Genomic DNA, 16,647 nt, shown 5'->3' with positions numbered 1-16,647 from the left:
AATCATGGTTGTCTGTACTATTAAATGCTCTTTTTATGGTTACCCTTATTATAGCTGTATTTGAATCATGGTTGTCTGTTTGTACTGTTAAATGCTCTTTTCATGGTTGCCCTTATTATAGCTGTATTTGAATCATGGTTGCCTGTTTGTACTATTAAATGCTCTTTTCATGGTTGCACTTATTGTGCACATTGTCAGTTTTGAAGTGAACATTTTTGCATCTGTTTTCTGGCATTGTACCTGAATTTGATGGTACCAATGAAAACCACTGTGTATGAATATAGTCTACTTTGCATCAGTGTGTGTTTATATTTGTATACATATGGCAAAATGTTAACTTTTATCAGTGACTCGCTTCAAAACTCATGGTTATGACACAGGATTACATTCTAGGATTCTTCTATGAACCCTGTCAGTGTATTTCATTATGTAACAGTCTAAATGAGTAACACATTGGACACTATGCAAAATGACAAAGATAGTTAAAGATTTGTAAAAATGTACACTAAAATTCTTGCAAGAATTATCCCTATTATTAGAGTGTGTTTAACTTGATTGGCAGGACATATTTCTCTTTAAGCTGGCTGTTCTTCTGCACTGGAGAAATACTAAAGATACTTTTGAAATGCTGAGTGTTTTTTAATGTTTTACTTACCATTCAGTTTTCTACAAACAATATTATTTTCTTTTTTAATACTAATTTTTTCTGTAAATGGCTACACTGGTTAGGAACAGTCTTAGGTTTCTATGTTTAACTTCATTGCAGAATTAATAAATAACAGGCACATGCAAATCAGAATCTGAGCATCTACAATCTTTTTTGATTCCTTAATCCAGAAACTGGTATGCAGATGAACCATCATGTGGAAGTGAAGCATGTGTTGTAATGTATCACCAACCAACAGCTAACCCTGGTCTTGGCGGCCCCTACCTTTATCAGTGGAATGATGACAGATGCAACATGAAGCACAACTTTATCTGCAAGTATGAGCCAGGTATGTAGCTTTATTGTTAATCAGTCTTAGTAGGGCTATACCTAGCACAACATTTCTACTGACAACACCGTTTATATTTATTCAAAAACTGCAGAAAAGCCATTGTGTGATATGCTTAAAAACTCTAATTTGATTTTTTTGTTGTTCTGGCTTTAATTTACAGTTTTGGAAATGTCTTTACATTAGTGTTTATCTTTTAAATGTATAGAAAACCTAGGTGCTCTTCATAAAAATTATGTCCCATGGAATACGGCTGGTGCATCACAGAATGGTGTATCAAAATCCTATACGATTCATAGTCAAAGGTACAAAGTCTTAACTGATTGTGTTACAAAATCCTACCTCATTGTTTTGCCATAGTACTCTGAGTATAATGTACACATGCAAATGGCCACCTCTCCGTTGCATGCCATTCACAAACACAGGAATAAGTGTCTCTGAGCTGGTCCTTGTGGGGTAACCTACTGGACTCAATCTGCATAATCTACATACAGTCAGATGTTCTTGCATTTGTAAGCATATAGAGCTGAACTGTATATCAACATTGTATTAAAAAAATCTTCACAATGTGGAGTTCCTCTGTGGTGCAGTCAAACCTGTTACTAAAAGCATGTGCACAGTCACCTGCATCACCAGTGATAAAGTAGTGCTTCAGTCAGTCGAAACATTTGCTTGACTAGATGCCCACATAAATCCCTCCCTGTAATGACTGCAGAGCAGAAAGCAGACTTAGGGCACTGCAGTCTCTTTGAAATATTGTGTAGCACCATAAATTGTCTCTACATGGTATCACGGTGTTGCTTGTCTGTAATTCTCCAGGTAGCATGACTGAGTTTTGTGAACCACATTGCTACCTAGACAATGATAATCAATGATATGCACAATCTTTCTAAGGGGACTGTCCATGCATTTATGAATATACTGGACTATTTGAAGATTGACTTCATTAATTAGTAAAAATATACTTTGTAGCTATACATTATCTGTTACAAACACTTCAAATTGTAACATTCCCTATCACCTATTTTTCTGAATTCATTATTTATTATATTTTATATTGACAGCTTTATTATTTTTAATTTTATTCATTTTGTGATTATGTTAGACTTAAGTGCAAAAATAATGCTTGATAACTTGATAAATGCTTTATTGCTCCTAAATCCTTTTTGCCATTAGAGATAACAGCTTTCTCCTAAAACACATAAAGTGGAATAACAATCCACAAAAATGCAGGCAACTCAAGTATGCTGTTTCCAGTAATACAAAAATAACTACAGATGTCTTGTGCATAAGACGGTCCTCTATATTGTTCAGACCACCTTTACCCATTATTATGGTCATTCATGTATTTATACTGCAGTTGCATTCTTGGTTCCCTATTATATGATCGAAGATGCATTCTTTTGAATGCGTCTTGATCGAACTTAAAAGCACGAAACAGCAAAATACCAAAATGACATATAAGCAAATTCTTTCCCTGGGAAAGAAATCGCTTGGCCGCCTTCGTTATTTTGCTGTTTTCGTCACTGTAATGTGATCTCGGAGTTGGTATATTTAAGTAGGGGGGTGTGGGGGGCACAGCTCCTTTATTTAACAGCAACTTTATTTAATGTTTTACATTTTTTTTCTTTTCTTTTTTGGAACAGCAATTTTTTTCCCTGGGAAAAAAAATCGCTGTTTTAAGTGTTCAGGATTGTAAACTTTCTCTTACATGGGGTTGATAAATCAGCGTTCGCTTTTTTAAACATTTTCTGATTTAATATAGACCTGCTTTCTTTATCCAGTTCAAGGTTGCAGGACAGCTGAAGCTTATGCTGGTGTCAGTGGGTACAAAACAGAGAAACTACAATTGGATGGAGCAGGTCATCACTGCAGGGAGTCCTGTCTCTCTCACAAGATGGGGGATCTTGTCTGGGTTATCACCCTCAGATTGTGTAGAACCTTCGTTAGTAACAATGAAAACACTGCTGTAATTAAAACTAATACAAATGGTCACAGTGAAAGACTAAATAATATTTGACCCATCACAGTAAGAAGATATAGGTACAATAACCTGTTGGCTCTGTAGAGACATGCTTAAGCTTCCAAATTTCAGAAAGAGAACCCATAAGCACTAGAAGATCACTATATCTTTGAAGCTACTCACACTTTTGTGAATGATGCTACTTGTGTCGCATTAAAGTAAAAGTGCAGTAGTCAACTTCGTAAAATAGTAAAACAATGCTCTTCAGACTTGTGCAGGCAGTGGCTCAGCTAGAGATTTTCTCATTTTTCATTGCCTGGTAACTCTGTTATCATGACAGTGATCTGGCTAACATCATATTTGTTTACTTTCAAAATAAATTAGTCCAAGAATCCAGTGGATTCAATAACCTGTCTGGGATTACTTTGCTACATTTAATACTCTCTCTGGCATCACTGTATTACATTGGCATGCCTAGATGCAGTAGCTGCAACATCTCTGCTTAAAATCTATTACTAGCTAACTACTAGCAGTAAGGAACAGCCAAATGGTATAGGAGTGAAAGATGAGGGGATTCTTGTATGGTCCTCAGACTACCAGAAATAGCTTAGAATATCACATTATCCATGGTGGCAGACAGCATAGACTGACTGAAGTGCTTGACCTAGAAGACTTTGAGTAAAATATATGTGTTGAATGCTGGAAGGATGAATCTTTAATGCTCATGATGCAACAAGCCTTCACTTCTCTGAAATTTCCATAAAACAGACCATGTCCCTACTAGTCAAACTTAAAAATTTAGGATCCAAATTCAACAAAGTTCAATCTACATTTCTAAGACTTGCAGCTGAAAAAATCCCTAAACCCCTTACTCATATCTTTAATGTCTCCCTCTCGCTTTCTTTCCTAAGGTACTGTTTCACTAACACTCAGGCATGCAGTTATAATCTGATAAGCTAAAGTAACTTCTGCTAATAGGCTGAATGATTGTATACCTCTTTATAACCATGCTCTATTTCTGAAATACTTTCATACAAATGACTAATTAACCACATTAACAGTGACTGCTTGTTTTATGATTCACACCATAGCTTTTGTATGGCTTCAGTACCTTCACTGCCCTGGTAATGGCCACTGACACCATTTCTTGCAACCTGATTGAGAAACTCATTACTTCAGATTTCTTTGTTGACATGACAGAGGCTTTTGAAACAGTCAGCTACAGCTTTCTTCTCAATAAATTCAAAAGTTTTTTTCCCACTTACCTGTTAAAGAGAAAGTAATTTAAGTAATGTGTAGTTGTAATGAATCAAGAGTTATTGGGGAAGATAGAATTTTCTTCAGAAAGGATAGCTGGTGAGTGAGATAAAATGAAAATGGAGTTTAAAAACATGGCAGAAACAAGACAGAAAGAGTACTGGAAAAAGCAATGTGAATTATTTAGATGGGTTTACAAAGGTTAAAGTATTGAAGAATACGGAGAATCTCAAGAAGAGAAGCAATCGTAAAGTGCTGAAGGGAAAATAAGGGTGTGTTTGAATAATATGCATGATTTCAAAAAGTTGCTGTTAAGAACTCTGGTACACACAAACTTTTAGAACAGCAGCATAGGAGATAGAAAGTAAAAAGGGCTGTTGCCAGACTTGGAGAGTCTGTAACAAGAAAAATAATTAGAGATCCTTTAGAGGCATTAGCGATACTTCAATCATTTATGAAAATCTGTATAAAGTAGAGGAATGTTGAAACCAAGAAAAAAGACATATGAAAATATTTATGTAAGAATTAATTATGCCAAGGTTAGAAGAATATGAGGATCAACAATTAATAGCTAAGATGGGAAGAGATGAGATACAATGATGACGTATAATCAAACAGGAAAGTCTTCAGTAACAGACAATATTCTTGTAGATGTTTTGAAGTTGGGAGAGAAAACAGTGATACAGATCTGGGAAGTTTTATTTAACAATATTTAAAATGTGGAGGAGTCCCAGCATCTTGGAAGAAATCTGTAGTAGCTGTAATGCCCGAAGAGGGTAAAGACTCTTCAGACCCAGATTCATATATATATATATATATATATATATATATATATATATATATATATATATATATATATATATATATATATATATATATATATATATATATATATATATATATATATATATATATATATATATATATATATATATAGATACCCATGTCAATTTTAAACCATGATTATAAAGTATTTATGTCTATACTTGCTAAGACAATAACAATGGTGTTGGCAAAATTGATCAATATGGATCAATGTGGTTTTGTGGAATGGAGGCAAATATTTTACAACATTAATAGAGCAATGATGATCCAGAGGGAAGCTGAGTGTAAGAAAATGTTGCATTTGTTGGTGGGTCTTGATGCAGAGAAGCATTTAATAAAGTTAACTGTGACTTTACGAGTAAGGCAATTATAACATTTGTGTTCATTACCGAATAATATGGTTAATTAGAATTTATGAAGGTGTGTAGGCAAGCACTGAGGTTGCAGGATTTCTTTCCAACAAGCTGCATTTGAACAGAGAAACAATGAAGGGCTGTCCTAATATACCTTTGTTATTTGGTTAATATTTAGAGCCATTAACAATGAAAATAAGGGGCTCACAAATTCAAGTAAATAGTCAGGTTTATTCACACATGATATTATTTTGTACTTAATAAATCTAGAAAAGAATATTTCAGTGATGTGGAATATTTGAGATGGTTTCAAGTTTTCTCAGGAGATAAAATGAATGAAAATAAAGGAAAGGGTATAGATGTAAACTATGCACCCAAACATAAATTAGTTCAGCAATTCCCATATTTATGGGGACATGATAAGATGAAGTATTTAGGAAAATGGATTAAATAGGTTCTATTATGGCAGCTAAGGATATGTGGGAAGAGACTAAAAAGAAAATTTAGAAACTGGAAGCTCTTGAATATGGTTATGGATGTTAAGATACAACAAGTATTTTTGTGTAAGGTAACTGAATATAAAACCGCTAAATTGCTGGTTCTGTGTGCCTTGAATAGTATAGGAAGGACAGAGCACAGCACTACTACCTGCCTGCCTTTGGGCTGATTGTTTTTTGTAAAAATGCCAACAGCAATCTCCTGCATTTCCAACCCACTCCGTTCGCCCTTGCTATGCTTGGGCTCACTCCGCTCGCCTATCTTACCCCCAATTTCCACCCACCCACATTACATCTACATTTATTTTTAGCCACAGCCACACCTCCAAACTTCTAACCATTCCTGCCTAAATTGTTACTTTCACCACTCCCATCAATTAACAACCTCCACTACCTATACCTTAACCCCTAACTTACAATACTCCATTGAACTCTACTATACTCTCCACTATGCTGCCCTCTAAACTAGCTCTAGTTCTCCTCACATCAAGATCTCTACTACTTCTACTATACAACTTATCCTTATATGAGACCACTCTCAAATACTCATTACCACCACCACACCACACCTCATCTGTACCATTACTACAGAACACTCACCACTGGCCTATTACCCCAGCTCTCTTTTACATAACTAACACCAACTATAACACATTCAGTCTCCTACCACAACTAAGTCCACCACCTCTCTTAGATTCTGTAAGATCCTTAGTAAAACCATTAAGCTCCTGCAACACATACACAAACAATTACTATTGCATGGGACATCCACCCCAATCCAGGCCCCTCAAATTCACATGTGACACTACACAACCCCCCAAATAATACCCTTACTCTAATTCACAAAAGGAACCAATCATCCCTCCTCCTCCTAAACATTAATTTTGGTAGTATAGCCAATAAAAATCACAACTTACATGCCCTACTAACTCACTACTCCCCAGATATAGTTACTTTAACCAAAACATGGCTAAAACCACACATCAGCAACAATGAAATCATCCCCCCAGGTTACAATATGCTAAGGAAAGACAAAACAGATAGAAAAGGTGGTGAAATAGCCATCCTATATAAAAACCATCTAACAGTTGAACTCTTGCATGCCTCACCCCCAGACCTCGCAAATACCGGGCTAATTATAACTGAATTAACCATCAATTCCAAAAAACACCTTACTATAGTAGCTGGATACATCCCACCAGGTAACAACATCCCCACCCTTGAAAATCTATTACAATGGTGTACTATATCCCTCCCTCTTAATGGGGGACTTTAACATTGACTGGCTTCTGTGTTCCTCTCCTAACCCCACTATACACATCAACCTGTACGGCTATACCCAAATCATCTCAGTCCCAACCAGGACTGATAAAACCTCCAAACGTGAATCCATACTGGACTGGATACTAATAATTCCCCCCGCCTAGTAACCCACTCAGGTACTCTCACTGACAACCTAAGCGACCACTGCCCTACTTTTCCCTTAAGAAATTGAAATCAAATACCCCATCCAACTACTTACTGCACAATCAGGTGCAAAAAAAAAATTTAACCCAGACAAATTTATCTCTGATCTTAAACACTGTTCTTGGGAGCATCTCAAACTACTACCACTAAATGAGGCAGTAGTCTCCTTCAATACCCCCTTTCTTGAGATCCTTAATTCCCATGCACCAACTAGAAAGATTTGAATAAAATCAAACTATTCACTTGGTTAACTAAAGAAACTAGAGCAGTACTCAAAGACAGGGACAAGGCCTGGTTACAGTTCCATAAGAACAAAACCAACAACAATAAACAACTTTTCCTGGAACTCAGAAATAAAGCTAAGAAATTAATTAAAACCGACAAAACTAACTTCTACCACAGCGTCCAAATCAAACATCAAAATAACCCACAAAAATTCTGGGCAGCTGTAAACAACCTGTTACAAACAGGTACAAATACCACACCTATGCCTAATACAGCTGACAGTTGCAAAGGCATTGCCATACATTTCAACAAATACTTTAAAGAATCCATTCAATCTCTAGCAAACAATCTAAACAACTTAACTACCCCCCCAGAAACAAACCCCAATACCCAACCACAAAATTGCAACAACTTCTTCAAATTAAAACCAGTCCCCACCCATTACATCAAAAATCTACTAATAAACTAAAACCAACTACCTTAGCCACTGATAACCTCCCAGCAGACTATCTAAAACTAGCATCAGAGGCAATCTGCTACGCAGTAACCCTACTGATAAATAGATCCATCACCGAGTCCTATGTCTCCACTGTCTGGAAAATATCACATATCATACCCTTGCACAAAGGAGGCAGCTCCTGTGAACTCACTACCTATCACCCCATTGCCATCCTCTCCCCGCTTTCTAAAATCCTTGAGAGAGTCATTCACTTACAACTCATGGATTATCTATTAACTCGCAAGCTCCTATCACACACTCAGCATGGCTTTTGCCCTGCCCACAGCACAACAACAGCCTTACTAACCTTCACAGACACTATAAATCAGCTCAGAAACAACTCCCAGATCATCACAGCAATATTCCTGGACCTTAAAAGCATTCTACATGGTCAACTACCCCAAATTCATAAACATTCTCTCCTCCCACAACCTCATTTACACTGCTATAGCATGGTTCCAAAGCTACTTAACAAATCGACAACAAGCTATCCTCTGGCTAGAATCCCTCTCAGCCCTCCTATCAGTTAACTTAGGGGTCCCCCAAGGCTCCATCCTTGGTCCCCTTCTCTTCTCCCTATTTACCAATCACCTGCACTCTGCAACCCCCCAAGCCAGAATCATTCAATATGCTGATGACTCCACTCTGATTTACTCTGCCTCATCCTTTAACAACCTTCAAGCTATCACCCAAGATACCTTCCTATCTGCTGAAAAATGTTTAACCAACTTCCAACTCTTACAAAATCCCAATAAAAGTAAACTTATGCTTTTCTACGCTACCAGAAATCCTCCTCTCTCAGCAAACTTTCACATCTTCTCTGTAAACCAAACCTCATTTACTCCTACCCCCCATACCAAACTTCTAGGTGTTATCATCAACAATAACCTAAAATTTGACCTCTACATAGATCAAACCATTAAAAAAGTACACAAAAAACTCGGTCTCCTTTACAGGTATAGACAATATCTAACTAAAAATACAAAAAGTACAACTGCTAGAGCACAGCTACTATCAGCACTTTTATACACATCCCCTATCCTAACAAACCTCCGTAAAAATGACCTCACCAAGCTTGAAACATGCTATAACAAAATCTCCAAATTTGCCACAGGTACCCACTACAAATCCCACCACTGTCATTCCCTCAAGCAACTGAACTGGCTAGAGCTCCCACTCTTACTTCAATTTAATCAACTAACCATAGCCCACAAAATCCTCCACCATCCAGAAAAAATCCCAGCCCTTAAAAACCTAATCCAGCCATACATATCATCCAGATCCCTTCGCTCAAACAACAATCTACTCCTCCAAGTCACCAAAGTAAAAAACTTAGCAGGCGAAGCTCTATTCTCCTACTATATCTCCAAACTCTGGAACTCTCTACCTACCCCACTCATGAATGCCTTCTCACCTATACAGTTTAAAAGACTCCTAAAAACCCACCTTACAAACTCCTGGCTATGCACCTGCCATACCCCAGGTTAGACTCCTACCACCCCCTTACATCCCTCACTTCTACTCTAGAACTTTTCCTAAAGCATTTCCAGACTTCTACCACCCCCTTACATCCCTCACTTCTACTCTAGAACTTTTCCTAAAGCATTAATGCCTATATCCTAACTCCATCTGGTATATTACTTATATCTCATCTTCTCAATTCTCCCTTACTTAAAAAAAAACTAAAATGAACTAAGTACAACCCCTCAGAAATTATTTCATTTATATGATCTTCTTTGTTGCATATAGTCATAGAAAATGTCTTACTCAAGCCCTTGCTTACCTAATTATTAACTAAAACTAATTCTTTGTTTATATTAGAATAGCATCAACTCAATGTTTTTAATATGCTATGATGTAACTGTACACTGTACTGTCTATCCTGTATTGTATGATTTTGAGGAGCTTTTCTCCCCGGGCCTCTACTGAAAAGGGATAACAAATGTAAAATAAAAATAAAAATAAATAAATAAAATAAAAATAGTAAAAATATTTCTAGTCCCTTTAGAATTAAATACATTAGGTGGAGAAGTTGTGGGCCATAATACTGAGCTGAAGGAATATATTTGGGAGGAGAAGAGGACAGGAATTAAATGGAATAAGTTGATTGTCCCCATAGCACAAGCTTGTTTTGCATTACCTGATGTGAAGGGTATTTTAATATAGATAGATACATGTATGTATGCATGTATATGTCTGTGTGTGTGTGTGTGTGTGTGTGTGTGTGTGTGTGTGTGTCTTATACACACACACACACACACACACACACATGTATATATATATATATATATATATATACATATATATATATATATATATATATATATACATATATATATATATATATATATATATATATATATATATATATCAGGAGGTGGGATGATGATGAAACATGGTGGGAGTGCAGGTAAGGAGAATAGGATTTTGGATGTGAGTCCTTAAGGAGTATAAAATCAACAACAGAGAATATTACATTCATCAAGTAGCAGAAAGTATTTTAAGAACTAAGCAACTAAGCCAGCACAGGAGTGGAAAATGGAAATTGTACCACTAGGGATGACTGCAAGTAAGGGTATAGAAAGTAATTAAAAGGGGGCTGGAATTTACTGAACAAAATTTAAAAACTGAAGTAAGGTTTCGGGAGTAAAAAACTATAGAGGGAAAGATAATAGTGTAGGATGAGGCTAAGCAGAAGTTTGGACTGCAGGTTAGAGACCACCATCCCTAACAAGGACTGATAAAACAGTATAAGCAAAGAGAAAGGGGAAGGGAGTTGTTAAAAGAAAGACTAGCTTTGATAGCATTTTTAGTTGAGTCTAGAACAGTAGCTGGTGTTAAAACAGGTTGCACATACTCTTTTGGTTCAGAATAATGTGGATTCTGTTCCCACTCCAGGTAGATTGATTGCTGATGCTGCATGGCAGTATAAGTTGGGTGTTGTACTCTTCAGTGTGCCATCCTTCAGATGAGATGTTAAATCAAGGCCTCATATGCCAGAGTTGGTGGTAACTCAGGTTGATGTAAAAGATCCCATGACACCTATTAAAAGGAGTAGGGAGTCCTTTAATTAAAACAACATAAACAAAATGTTATTTACATATTTACAAAGTATACATATGTATAGGTACATATCTATGCATTCATGTATACTAGCATCATCATCTTTATTCTTCAAGATAATTTAAAAACTGAAGTAAGGTTTCATATCATGCGTTCCGGCCCCAAAACCCGGACCACTCCACAAAAGGAGGGGGTGTATCCATATTCATAAAGGATACTCACACCTCCAGGTTGGTGGCAACGCATGAAGCTTCGGAAACCATCCAGGTGCAACTAACAATAGGCAAAACTGCTCTACAAATTGTAGCATGCTACAGGCCACCCTCTCAAACTCAGGAACCCCACACAGCCTTCCTGAAGACACTGGAGGGTATAAATGTATCTCCAAACACCATCATATTGGGTGACTTCAACTACCCGAATATAGACTGGGAACATTACTCAAGCCCTAACTTTCTAGCCCAACGGTTCCTGGAGTTCATAAATTCAAATGCCATGGAACAGCTAGTCACTGTTCCCACGAGAGGAGAAAATATACTAGATCTCATTGTCACAAACATGGGGACAAAATGCTCCACACCGGAAGTATATCCCTCATTGGTGAGATCTGATCATAAACTAATCTCACTGGAAATCCACATCCCGCCCCCACCCCAAACAAAAAGACCATAGTGAAGAACTTCTCTAAAGCAAACTTCACACTACTCAAGACTGGTGTGGTATCCTTCAAGGCCCCTGAGTCAGAGGAAACCACAACCCAAGCTGGAAGCCCTTACAAATGCCTTCTATGAACACCTCCAGGACTGCATGGATCAGGCAATCCCAAATAAAACCAAGACTCTTTCCACAAAGGGCAAACGTCCAGTCTGGTGGACCCCAGCCATTAACAAACTTTACAATAAGAGGAGAAAGCTATTACATGATAGAACAAAATCCATAAAAGGAAGTCACCCTGATCATTATTAGTAAAAAATACGAGCACTCATAAAATCAACTAAGGCCAATTTTGAGAGAAAAATTGCCATGGATTCAAAGGACAATCATAAGGCCTTTTTCAGCTATGTTAGGAACCTGGGTGGAAACTCACAGATATGCTCAGAATTAGTCCAAAATGATACAAAATCACTGAACCCACAGACATTGCCAACATACTGGCAGACAGGTTCAGTGCAAACTTCACCCCTCTCCCCTAAAGGAGAGATAACTATCCCAGCCGAGTGTAGCCTCCCGGACATCTCAAATGCGCAGGTGAAAGCTGCTCTCTCTAAAGCTAAAAACACAGCATCAATGGGACCGGATGGTGTCCCCGGCTGTGTGCTACACGAGCTAAATGAGGAATTAAACCGCACATAAGGCAGCTGTTTAATCTCAGCCTTACCACAGGATACGTGCCCAAGGAGTGGCGTCACGGCAACTGTGGTCCCACTCCACAAAGGTGGCGCCTCACGGACCCTGGTAATTACCGCCCCATAAGCTTAACAAGTCTAGTCTGCAAAGCTATGGAGAGGATCATAATGGAGCTCATAAACAAAGATATAGGGGACTTGCAGACATTGGACCCGACCCAGTTTGGCTTTGTCAAGGGAAGATCATGCCTTTTGAACTTGGTCGACTTCTTGAAATAGTCACCAAGGCCATTGATGAGGGAAAGGCAGTCCATACAGCCTACCTTGACCTTGCAAAGGCTTTCGACACAATACCCCACTCGGGTATTGTAGAAAAACTTACCAGCTTAAATGTAAACCCATATGTCACAAGATGGGTTGCAAACTGGCTTAAGGACAGAACCCACAGGGTTAGAGTTGCTGGCTGTGTCAGACTCCAAGCCGGTCACAAGTGGTGTCCCACAGGGCTCGGTCCTTGGCCCCTATTGTTTGGCATCTACTTCTCAGAAGTACAGGCCAACATGGGAGGACTTTGGCTGACAAAGTTTGCAGATGACTGCAAACTGGGCGCCATAGTGGAAAGTGCATCGGACACGGATATCCTTCAGAAGGGACTCACAGAAACAGATAGCTGGTGCCAGAGCCATGGCCTGAAGTTAAACGCCAAAAATGTATAGTCATACCCTTCGGGAAAAACAAGGTAACCCCAAGCTACCATATAGGTGGCAATCCACTAAGCACAGAAGAGGTTATCAGGGACCTGGGGACCCAGGTTGACAGTGGCCTTTCTTTTGACACTCACATTGCTAAAGTGGTTAGAAAGACCTTCTACATTGCCCACCTGATCATGAAGGGATTCACATCCAGATCTAGTGAGGTCATTGTTCCCCTGTACTCTTCACTTATCAGACCAATGATCGAGTACAATGCCCCATTCGGGATGTATCTCACCCGACATCTGCAGCAATTGGAGAGACCCCAAAAGTTCCTCACCAAAAGGATAAAGGGACTCCAAAATCTGTCATATGCTGCCAGATTGAAGAAACTCCAGCTCTATTCAGTCGCATACCGTCTGCTCAGAGGTGACATGTGCCTGACATACAAGGCCATGTCCAACCCGGAATTAATGGACATGCTCCACCTCAAAAATCCAAATCCACCAAAACCACTAGAGCAAGCGACTTAAACCTTAGCACGGATATAAATAGGACGTGCTGGAGGGATAGATTTATCACTCAGAGACTCCCTATGCTGTGGAATAAAATCCCGGTCCATGTGAGGCAGAGCACCTCGCTGACTCTGTTCAAGAGAAATCTAGACCTGTGGATGGGAGATCGTAGGTTTACCCCGGGAATCATCTCTGGGTCACTGCTGGACAGAGGCACAACAAACTAATGGGCACAGTATTTTTTCATATAAGGGGTGGCGTAAGCCACAATAATTTGGGCTAGGCTTATAAATGCCTTAGGGCAGATAGCCTAGTATAAACCTATGAACCTATGAACCTATGAATTGACACCCACTCCTTCCTCCACAAGTAAAAATTTTTTTTTCACAATATATCAGCCAAAATCCATTTCTCATTAAACAAATTTCAATCAAAATATCCCACGTTATATAAAATTAATTCTTATCTACCCTTCTCACATATTCTTTCTTCTTTTTTAATGTACATGCATATCCATATTCATATTTATATTGTTTGCCATTAATATTCTCAAAGCTTTTTTGTTTCACACAACTTTTTCTCCTCTTTTACATTAAAAAAACCCAAAAACAAACAAAAAAATGTTCTGTTTTCTCTTCCTCCCCACAAAATAAACACACTCTTTCAACTTTCTTTCTACATGGCACATTTCCCTTTCCATGTAAGTTGTTCATGACCAGTCTCCACAGGAAATCCTGACACTGTATAATCTTAGTACACCACTTATAACTTACTTTAATAGTTTTTGTCTCTTCTTCTGGTAAAATTTCCCATGGATTTACATAATAATATTGTTTCATTACAGTATTATACCACATCCTTCTGTTCTTCTCTATATCATCAATTTTCATTTTTCATGTTAATATTTTTCTTGATAATCTTTAATGTCTTCATTTATATGATGTTTATCTGTTTTCTTAATCTCATCATCTCACAATTTTTTGTAATTATATTTAAATATTTTTACTAATAATATCTTACTCTCTTCATTTAAATACATTACCAAATTAATACAAATTTAAAGAAACAGAATAAGCAGCTGGATTTAATAACCCTAATCTCCCTTTATCATTACTCATATACAACATACCTCTTTTCACTGGGTTTAATCTTGAGCCCCATATGAAAGAAAACACTAACTGCACAATGTATCTTTCATATTTTTCTGATATCATATAAACATTTGACATATTTCCTGTTTTTCCCATTAAAACAGAATTCACCAGATAAACCTTTTTCTTGAATGCTAGTATACAAGTCCTCCAAGTAAGACATTTCTTTCATTTCTTAATCAAACTCTCCCATTACCTCATAACTATATCATTTTTTTCCAGATTTTATACCTAGTAAAGATACTTCACTCACTGAAAAATATGCCTCTCCAGTTTTCACCACATCACCCAAACTCTTACTTTTATCTTTATTCAATGTTATTCCTATTTCCTTTAAACAAGGTTTTGACAAACAAATACTTCCCTCATCCATATTTTACTCTTAGCAACCACAACTATATCATCTGCATATGACAAAACTACTGGAATTACCACTTCCTTTTGCATCACATATCTAGCATGTTTCATTTTACAATCTACTTCACTCACTTTTGCATACGTTACTAATGCAAACAATATCCCACTCATGGGACATACTTGCTTATACAACAATTCATGCATATTTCTTTACTCAGCCACCCATTCGCGTACACTTTCCCTCTATTATTTTGATGTACTGACATGCACACTGTCCTAATTCTATTATACACTCAATACCTTTCCATACCATCCCATAAAGCATCATGTCAGACTGTATCAGATGCTTACTAATATCACCTACCCAAAAATTTACATCTTCCTTTCTACTTACAATATCGTCTACAGTTTCTTGTACTGCCAACAATAATTCCTGGCACCCCTTCCCTTTTATCCCTTCCCTTTCATTTTTATACCATATACCCTACCCACAATCCCCCCCCCCACTACACCTGCATTTATATTTCACCAAACCACACTTACAATCCAGGAACCAATCCTGTCAAACCTTGCAGGAATTCCCATCTAGATAGCTCCTCTCCTATCCTTCATATTAATCTTAACAATAGTACACCTTCCCACTCTCCTATAACCACTAGCAAACACACACACACATCTCTCCTCAAGATGATATCTCTAAAACAAACCTTACTCCTTTTTACTTCCAACTCACTACTACTCCTACTATACAAGCTCTCCTCATATGAAAGTCCTCTTAATTACACTATTCCTCCTCCATACCAAACTACAACTCCCCCAATACCTCATAACTATCTACAATGGCTTATCACCCCAACCCTCTTCCACACCACTAATATAGACTATCTCACTATCAAGCCTCATCCACCGGTATCAATATCTCCTAGCTCCCTTAGATTCTCTAAACTCCTAGACAAACTCACCAAACTCCTACATCATATGCACAAATGATTAAATCTAGCAGGCAACATCCATCCCAATCCTGATCCCAATATTTCTCTACCCAATCCATCCTGACACTACTTCAACACAGGAAAAAAATCTTCCTTTCTCCTCCTGAGCATAAATGTACAGAGCATAGCTATCAAAACCCATAATTTACATGCTCTACTATCCCATTACTCCCCAGACATAGTTACTTTAACTGAAATATGGCTGAAACCAGTCATCAACAACAATGAAATCACTCCCACAGGCTACAATATCTTACGGGAAGACAGGATAAACAAAAAAGGAGGTGGGGTAACTATCCTATACAAAGATCATCTATCACTCAACCTCCTTGACACCTCCATACCAGACCTTGCAAATGCTGAGCTACTTCTAACCAAATTAACCATCAACTCCAGCAAACATCTCAATATAATAGGTGGTTACATACCACCAGGCAACAGCATATCCAT

General features: G+C 37.8%; 1 protein-coding gene across 1 annotated transcript in view; it reads left to right on the top strand.

The window, feature by feature from the left end:
- The window catches only part of CHODL (chondrolectin), a 704,778-nt gene that overhangs the window by 279,585 nt on the left and 408,546 nt on the right, over window positions 1-16,647 (top strand). The window contains exon 3 of the mRNA XM_044071369.1: window positions 838-995. Within this exon, the coding sequence (XP_043927304.1) occupies window positions 838-995 (158 nt within the window). The remainder of the gene's footprint in view (window positions 1-837; window positions 996-16,647) is intronic.

This window comes from Protopterus annectens, chromosome 5.part0 (assembly GCF_019279795.1).
Source record: "Protopterus annectens isolate FY-2018-M chromosome 5.part0, PAN1.0, whole genome shotgun sequence".
NCBI lineage: Eukaryota > Metazoa > Chordata > Ceratodontiformes > Protopteridae > Protopterus > Protopterus annectens.
Note: the sequence above shows the minus strand (reverse complement) of the source record. Positions and strands in the feature narration are given on the sequence as shown.